This window comes from Chiloscyllium plagiosum, chromosome 13 (genome assembly GCF_004010195.1).
Source record: "Chiloscyllium plagiosum isolate BGI_BamShark_2017 chromosome 13, ASM401019v2, whole genome shotgun sequence".
NCBI classification, from domain to species: domain Eukaryota; kingdom Metazoa; phylum Chordata; class Chondrichthyes; order Orectolobiformes; family Hemiscylliidae; genus Chiloscyllium; species Chiloscyllium plagiosum.
In genome coordinates this window covers 53,151,351-53,160,655 of record NC_057722.1, presented here as the reverse complement: position 1 = coordinate 53,160,655, position 9,305 = coordinate 53,151,351, and the positions used below count along the sequence as shown (strand labels likewise).

General features: G+C 45.3%; 1 protein-coding gene across 1 annotated transcript in view; it reads right to left on the bottom strand.

Moving 5' to 3' along the window:
* Positions 1 to 9,305, bottom strand: part of LOC122556036 (uncharacterized protein PB18E9.04c-like) — a 54,541-nt gene that overhangs the window by 36,957 nt on the left and 8,279 nt on the right. The window contains exons 3-4 of the mRNA XM_043702422.1: positions 1,571 to 1,720; positions 728 to 753 (exon numbers count right to left, since the gene is read on the bottom strand). Coding sequence (XP_043558357.1) covers positions 728 to 730 — 3 coding nt within the window. The 5' untranslated portion in view covers positions 731 to 753; positions 1,571 to 1,720. The remainder of the gene's footprint in view (positions 1 to 727; positions 754 to 1,570; positions 1,721 to 9,305) is intronic.

Below are 9,305 nucleotides of genomic sequence, written 5' to 3'. Positions count from 1 at the left end.
TGCTCTGAATATTTCCCACATTTCTCCATTTGCTGGACTAATGTGCATTAACACTTCAATTTGACCAAGCAATGATTATCATGCATTTGAAATAAAATGCATCCATTGTATAATGTTGATCCTCTCTTTATTGGAACTGCGGTTAACGTTTGTCAACATGTTGCATGGCCATTGCTCTCCACTTTCAATCAATAATTTACAAAACTAACTTAACTAGAACATGGGTTGATGGCATTAAATCTAATCAATTCATTAAAGATTGGACCAGTTGTTGTGATAAGAGTACATTGTCCACTGATTCTGATCTGGGTTTCGACATGTATTTCAAGAATACGTCAGAAATTATAATAAAATCTCCTTTAAAAGAAGAGGTAGGTAATTACTGCATTTCCAGCTGTGATTCTGAGGCAAAAATTCATTTTACTGGAAGTCTGCACACCTGTTAGTTCTGATGTACTTGGTGGGGGATTTGTGGATGTGGAGGTTGGTATTGTAGTTGTTGATTGTACAGGTGTTGAAGATGATTCAATGGATGTAGATATGGAAACAATTGATGTACCTGTGCAATAAATATCAGAATTTAGCCTTGATTTCCAACATAACATGACTCTTAACATAGCCATCCAATTTCAGAAAGTTAAATTCTAAGCTAAATTTGGAATGCCTGCGAACCATTTACAGATGGATTTGTAGCTGGTACATTCGGAAAGTCACTAAATTCAGTCGGCATAGATGTAGAAACACTTGATGTACCTGTGCAATAAAACTCAAAATTTAGACTTGATTTCCAACATTACATGACTCTTAACATTGCCATCCAATCTCAGAAAGTTAAATTCAAATGCGAATTTGGAATGTCTGCGAGCTATCTGTAAAAGAGTTAATGCCTTTGTAGCTGGTGCATTCGGCAGACGCTACATTAAAACTTTCAAGAAAATAAAATATTCTGTAACTCTACAGGTTAGATTCATCTGTTCCCTGGACATGCAAACCAATCTTTCAGTTCTCTCACAGTTTTGTCTGGCTTGCTTCATGTGCACAGTTAACATGCACTAGCTCTTAATTTTTGCCCACTTTTACAACAATGACTATCGTACATTTGTGATAAAATGCATCTGTAAGTTCGTACTCTACTCTGCTTACTGGGTCTGAGTCTAACTTAGCTCAAACATGTTGGTTGGCCATCGTTCTCCACTTTCAATCACAAATTTCCAAAACCAACTTAAACAGCATATGGATTAATGTCTTTGAATCTATTCAATTCATTAAAGATGGAATCCAGTTGAAGTGACTTACAATTTTACGTACTGACCTAGATCAGGGTTTCAACATGTATTATCAGAACATATAACAAAATCTCTTTTCGGAAATGTGGATATCACTGTTCCTTTTGCAGCTGTGAATCTGAGCCAAGCAGTGCTGCGAACCTTACTATCAATGATAATGTTTGAAGGATTTGAAATTTTTTCCAAACCCAGTTTGCAATAGCAGTAAGAGAGAAATTTCTGATGCTTCTTAGTTCCTTTTGACTCCGTAGGGAAACCCCTTGTTCAGTTTGGTGTGGGCTCACTTGTTATTGGCAGAGTGGAGGTCTGTGTACTTGTTGGTTCGGATGTAGCTGCTGGTGGAGTCGTGGATGTGGAGGTTGGTATTGTAGTCGTTGATGGTATAAATGTTGAAGATGATTCAGTAGGAGCAGTTGTTGAAACACTTGATGTACCTGTGCAATACAAAACAAAATTTTGCTTTTAATTACAATATTGATTGGACCATATCTGCCCCACGCCATGTAACATTGTTACATTCTCAGCTGAATTTGTTTTTTCTCAAAGTCAGTCTGTAAAAAGTGAAGTTCATTTTTAGCTGGTGCATTTGGAGAGTTCAGACGTTTTTCCCACCTTCCTCCATGTGCAGAATTAATGTGCTTTAAAACTTCAATTTGGGCCAGCAATAAATCCCATAAAATTGAGTTAAAATGCATCCATTATCTCACGTTGGTCTTCTCTTTATTTGGTCTGTGGTTCAATTTGGTCAAACATTTTGCATGGCCTTTGTTCTCTACTGTTGAGAGTGTGTTGCTGGAAAAGCTCAGCCGGTCAGGCTGCATCCGAGGAGCAGGAAAATCAATGTGCCGTGCTGGAGCCTTTCATCAGGAATGAGGCTGGGAGCCTTGGGGATGGAGAGGTAAGTGGAAGGGAGGTGGGGCTGGGGAGAAGGTCATTGAGAGTGCAACAGGTGGATGGAGGTGGGTGTAAAGGTGATAGGTCGGAGAAGAGTGTGGACTAGATAGGTGGGAAGGAAGATTGACAGGTGGGGCAGGTCATAAGGGCGGTGCTGAGCTGGAAGGTTGGAACTGGGATAAGGTGGGGGGAGGGGAAATGAGGAAACTGGTGAAGTCCACATTGATGTCCTGGGATTGAAAGATCCCAAGGCGGAATATAAAGCGTTCTTCCTCCAGGCGTCGGGTGGTGACGGAGTGGTGATAGAGGAGGCCCAGGACCTGCATGTCCTTGGCAGAGTGGGAGGGGGAGTTGAATTGTTCAGCCACGGGATGGTGGGTTGATTGGTGCTGGTTGCCTGGAGATGTTCTCTAAAGTGCACTGCGAGAAGGCGTCCAGTCTCCCCAGTGTAAAGGAGACACCATCGGGAGCAACGGATACAATAAATGACATTGGTGGATGTGCAGGTAAAACTTTGATGGATGTGGAAGGCTCCTTTGGAACTTTGGATTTAGGTGAGGTGGGGGGAATGTGGCGCATGTTTTGCAAATCCTGCGGTGGCAGGAGAAGGCGCCAGGAGGGGAGGGTGGGTTGTTAGGGGGTGTGGTCCTGACCAGGTAGTCGTGGAGGCAATGGTCTTTGCATAAAGCAGATGGAATGAGGAGGGAACTATATCTCTGGTGATGGAGTCCGTTTGTAGGTGGCAGAAATGTTGGCGGATGATGTGATGTATACGGAGGTTGGTGGGGTGTGATTTGAGGGCAGAGGTGAGGGACATGGATGAGATGTGTTGGAGGGCATCTTCAACCGTGTGGGAGGGGAGATTTCAATCTTCAAAGAAAGAGGCCATCTGGTGTGTTCTATGGTGGAATTGGTCCTTCTCGGAGCAGATGCAGCGGAGGCGGAGGAATTGGGTACACAGGATAACAATTTTGCAGGAGGTAGCTGTGGGAGTTGGTGAGTTTGTAAAAAATGTCAGTGTTGAGACGATCCTCATGGATGGAGATGGAGAGGTCTAGGAATGGGAGAGAGGTATCCGATATGGTCCAGGTGAATTTAAGGTCGGGGTGGAATGTATTGGTGAAGTTGATGAACTGCCCAACCGCCGCGTGGGAGCACGAGTTGGCACCGATGCAGTCATCAATGTAGCGGAGGAAGAGGTGGGGAGGGGTGCCGGTGTGACTCTGGAAGATGGACTGCTCCACGTAGCCAACAAAGAGACAAGCATAGCTGGGGCCCATACGGGTGCGCATGGCAACCCTTTTGGTCTGGAGGAAGTGGGAGTATTAGAAGGAGAAATTGTTGAGGGCAAGGACCAGTTCAGCCAAAAGAATAAGAGTGTCAGTGGAAGTCTACTGGTGGGGACGTCGGAAAGAAAGAAACAGAGGGAGGACCAGGCCATGGTGGATGGAGGTGTAGAGGGACTGGACGTCCATGGTGATGATGAGGCATTGGGGGTCAGAAAGTCTTAGAGGAGGTGGAGGATGTGGGTGGTGTCCTGAACGTATGTGGGGAGTTCCTGGAACATGGAATAGGACAGTATCGATGTAGGTGGAGATGAGTTCAGTGGGGCAGGAGCAGGGCTGAGATGATGGGTCAGCTGGGGTAGTCAAGCTTGTGGATCTTGGGTGGGCAGTAGAATCGGGTGGTGTGGGGTTCCCAGACTATGAGTTTGGAAGCTGTGGGTGAGAGATCCCCTGAGGTAATGAGATCTTGTATGGTCTGGGAGATGATGGTTTGGTAATGGTCGAGGGGGCGGTAGGAGGAGGTGTCTTCGAGTTGGCGTCTGGCTTCAGCGGTATAGAGGTCAGTGCGCCAAACTACCACTGCATTCCATTTGTCCACTGGTTTGATAGTGAAGTTGGAGTTGGAGTTGGAATAGAGGGAGTGGAGGGCTGCGCATTGTGAGGGTGAGAGGTTGGAGTGGGTGAGGCCGTTGGACAGGCTAAGGTGGTTGATGTCATGGCATCAGTTTGAAATGAAGAGGTCAAGGGCAAGTAGCAGGCCAGCATGGGTGTCTAGGTGGATGGGGTGTGTTGTAGGCAGGAGAAGGGGACTTCGGTGGGAGGGCAGGTGTCTTGGTTGTAAAAGTGGGCACAGATGCAGAGGCAGCGGAAGAAATGTTCAAGTCGCAGTGTGTGTCAAACTCATTAATCTGGGACTGTAGAGGGATAAAGGTGGGGCCTTTACTGAGGACTAAACATTTGTCCTCAGTGAGGGAGAGGTCTGGGGGAATGGTGAAGACATGGCAGGCTTGAGAGCTAAGATCTGGAGTGAGGCTGGAGCTCGAGGTGGGAAGGGGGCTAGGACCTGGAGTGGGGCTGGGGTTTGAGGTGGGATGGAGCTAGGACCTGGAGTGGGGCTGGGGTTCAAGGTGAGAAGGGGGCTAGGACATGGAGTGGGGCTGAAGTTTGATTTGGGATAGGAGCTAGGACCTGGAGTAGGGTTGGAGTTTGATGTGCGATAGGTGCTAGGAGCTGGAGTGGGGCTGGAGTTTGATGTGGAATAGGAGCTAGGACCTGGAGTGGGACTGGGGTTTGATGTTGGATAGGAGCTAGGACCTGGAGTGGGGCTGGAGTTTAGGTCGGAAGGGGGCTAGGACCTGGAGTGGGGCTGGAGTTTGATGTGGGATAGGTGCTAACACCTGGCATTGGGCTGAACTTTGAAGTGGGAAGGGGGCTAGGACCTGGAGTGGGGCTGGAGTTTGATGTGGGATAGGTGCTAACACCTGGCATTGGGCTGGAGTTTGAGGTGGGAAGGGGGCTAGGACCTGGAGTGGGGCTGGAGTTCGAGATGGGAAGGGGGCTAGGACCTGGAGTGGGGCTGGAGTTTGTGGTAGGATGTGAGCTTTGTACCCCTAAGTGACCTCCTACAGGTAGTTCATGTGGTAACTGTAACACCTCCTGTCTGCAAGCTACCGGCAACACAATCTGTTGCACTTTGGCTTATTTCTCCTCTGCATGAACCTGCCGTGGTCTCCATTTCCATCTTAGGATTCTATCTTTCAAATAATAACTCTCCGAATTCTCTGCCTCCTTTTCGGAGTACACATTCACATATATATTTTTTATCATCTTGTTGTGCTGTTGCATGTCTCTTAGTCTTTCAGGATTAAACACTTCTATCTGACCCTCTGTCTGTTCAGGTTTTTCCTGCACCATTACGTCAAACAGGGATCCGCTAACTGAATTTTAACTCCTTCATCTCTCTCTTTACTTTTCGCTTTGTGCTATGACTTGTGATAGTGGAATCTGGTTACCAGACATTCTGGGAAAATACCAGGATATTTCTGTTTTAACTCCTCAGTTTCTTGGTCTTCCTTGGGCTTCTCCACAACAAGGGGTCTCACTCCCATCTTGGATTCTGCCAAATCATTCCCAAGAACAAACTGAATTCCTGGAACTGATACTCTGTCAATCACTCCCACTGTAACTTCCCCAGTCTTAAATCGGCACTCCAACCTGATCTTACATTAGGGAATGCTAAATTTCTGTCCTTCTATCCCACAAATTATGACATTATAACACCATAAGACATAGGAGTGGAAGTAAGGCCATTCGGCCCATCGAGTCCACTCCGCCATTCAATCATGGCCAATGCGCATTTCAGCTCCACTTACCAGGGTTCTCCCCGTAGCCCTTAATTCCTCCAGACAACAAGAATCTATCAATCTCGGCCCTGAAGACATTTAGCGTCCCGGCTTCCACTGCACTCCGTGGCAATGAATTCCACAGGCCCACCACTCTCTGGCTGAAGAAATGTCTCCGCATTTCTGTTCTGAAATGACCCCCTCTAATTCTAAGGCTGTGTCCACGGGTCCGAGTCTCCTCGTTTAATTGGAACAATTTCCTAGCATCCACCTTTTACAAGCCATGTATTATTTTGTACGTCTCTATTAAGTCTCCCCTTAATCTTCTAAAATCCAACGAATACAATCCCAGTATCCTCAGCCGTTCCTCATATGTTAGACCTGTCATTCCAGGAATCATCCGTGTGAATCTCCGCTGGACACGTTCCAGTGCCAGTATGTCCTTCCTGAGGTGTGGGGACCAAAACTGGACACAGTACTCCAAATGGGGCCTAACCAGAGCTTTATAAAGTCTTAGTAGTACATCTCTGCTTTTATATTCCGACCCTCTTGAGATAAGAGACAACATTGCATTTGCTTTCTTAATCACGGACTCAACCTGCATGTTTACCTTTAGAGACTCCTCGACGTGCACTCCCAGATCCCTTTGTGCTTTGGCTTTATTAATTTTCTCACCATTTAGAGAGTAGTCTATGCTTTTATTCTTTTTGCCAAAGTGCAAGACCTCGCACTTGCTCATGTTAAATTCCATCAGCCATTTCCTGGACCACTCTCCCACCCTGTCTAGATCCTTCTGTAGCCTCCCCACTTCCTCAGTACTACCTGCCTGTCCACCTAACTTCGTATCATCGGCAAACTTCGCTAGAGTGCCCCCGGTTCCCTCATCCAAATCATTAATATATAATGCGAACAGCTGTGGCCCCAGCACCGAACCCTGCCGGGCACCGCTCGTCACCGGCTGCCATTCTGAAAAAGAACCTTTTATCCCAACTCTCTGCCTTCTGTTAGACAGCCAATCCTCAATCCATTCTCAGATAACAGATCAGAAAGAGGTCATATTCGCTCATCTCTTACTATCAGTGACTGATTAGATCCTGTATCCCTCAAAATTATAACTGCCAGTCGTTCTCCCCCTGTTCTTTCTGAGTAGACTTTACCCACAGAGGTGAATTCTTTGTAGAGATCAGGTACTAGCCCCATACCCAGCCCCGACCTAGGCTGTGCACTCTCCTGCAGCTCCTCGGCTCTTCTCAGGGTGTCCTTTACTACCTTCACTAATGCCACTGGCTTAGCTTCTTTACCACATCTATTCCCACAGCACCTTTCTTTAATCAACAGCACTGTGACTTTACATATCTCACTTACCACAGTGGAAACACCTGAGGCCTTTCACCTCCTTTCCACTCTCTTAGGCTTCTTTTTTATCCTGTGGTAAAGTCTTACCAGTGCTCCCTACTCTTGGTTTCGTAGTGTAGGATTTCCCCTGGTCCCAACTTCTATCCCTCACAGGATGAAATTCTGGCTAGAAGCTTGTCTTATGCACCAACATGTACTCATCTCCTAATTCTGCTGCCCTTCTCACTTCCTGAACTTTCTGTTCCTCCACGTGAATTCTTACCATCTCTGGAAGTGAGTACTTAAACTCCTCCAGCAGAATAATCTCTCTAGGTCCTATCTATTTTCAAAGCATGCACCCTTCGATCAAAATGACTCTGTTTAATTCTTTCAAACTCAACATAAGTCTGACCTGGTTTCTTCTTTGTGTTTCTGAACTGTTGTCTATATGCTTCTGGTACCAATTCATTAATACTTAAAATAGCCTGTTTGACCCTTCATCTGACAGTGCGGCAAATACCCCACCATCTCTGCCTACCAGTTTAGTCTGAACTAGCAATACCCGTGAATCCTTGGACCGCTCCATCTGCCTATCCAATTTTTCAAATGAAATAAAGAAGGCTTCAACATTTTTCTCATGAAAATGTGGCAGAGTTTTGACATTTATATATATATATATATATCACTACCTTCTCTTTTAATCTCCATCCTGTTCACCTGACTTTGCTAACTAAGTCACAACTTCTCAAGTTCAAAGTCTCTCTCTTTTTGTCTCTCTCTTTCTTCTCTCTCTGTTTGCTCAGCTAAGAACCTCCTCTCTCTCTCTTTCCTCTCTCTCTTCTCTCTCTCTTTTTATCTTCTAACTCCATTTTTTTCAATTGCAACTTTAGTTTTTCCACCTTTACTGCACTTGTCTGTTTCTCGGACACACCGAAGAGTTTGAGTAATTCCCTGACAATTTCAACTTTACTTTAGTCTTTTTCTTGAATGTAATCCAAGATGGAGGACGGGAACAATTTCTGGCTGTAAGAGCTGCTCCTTTTTTTTAAGGTATTTTAGGTATTGGAGGTGATTTCCTCGAATTCTAGGAGCAGCCATTACTGTTTTATATGCTGTTGCATTGTTTTGGAACTTTGGAAAAAACAAGTCAAAACAACAGCAGTTTAAAAGGGGGAAGAGCAGACAAAGGAAGCACATGGTCAGGATAGTGCAGGAGAGAGAGAGAGAGAAAGAGAGAACCTGCACAGTTGCTACTTTTGCTGTTTGAATTCGTGTATCACTGGCCATTGGAGTGCATCTGGGAAAAGTAACAAACAGTGAAATTCACAACTAATCTTGGAGGAACTGTTGGGCGAAGTTCACAGCACAGAATCAGATAAGTTACTTGTTGTTTTAAGTCTGTCCAAGAGAAAGGCTGCAATAGTGAGTATGTTGGATTCTTTCTTGATTATATGTTTTTGGAGATAAGTCTCTTGATTAAACTTAAAATATAAGCCATAGCTATTAATTTAACCTGGGGCAGTGTTTGTAGAGGAATAAGACAATGTTATTTTCTGGGTCTGTAGATTGTGAAGAAGCAAAAATGGCCTTTGCAGTGATATGTACTTCTTGTCAGATATGGGAGTTTAAAGAGAGTTTAAGGGTTGCTGCGGATTGTATCTGCCATAAATGCTGTTGGATGCGAATCTTATCAGATCGCGTGGATCGTTGGAGAGACAGATAGAAGTGATGAGGAATTTGCAACAGCAACAGTATGTGATAGATAGCAGTTATAGGAAGAGGGGAAAGTCTCAGATACAGTCACATAGATGGGTTAACTCCAGGAAAGGTGAGAGAGGTCGGCACCTAGGGCAGGAGTCTTTTGTGGATATACCCATTTCAAACAGGTATGCTGTTTTGGAAAATGTAGGGGGTGATGGATTCTCAGGGGAACGTAGCACAAACAGCCGAGTTTCTGATATTGAGACTGGCTCGAATGCAACAAGGGGTACGTCGGCTTCCAAGATATCAATTGTGTTAGGGGATTCTGTAGTCAGAGGTACAGACAGACGTTTTTGTGGCCAGCAGAGAAAAAGCAGAATGGTGTGTTATTCCCCTGGTGCCAGGATCAAGGATGTCTCAGAGAGGGTGCAGAATGTTCTCACAGGGGAGAGGGGCCAGCA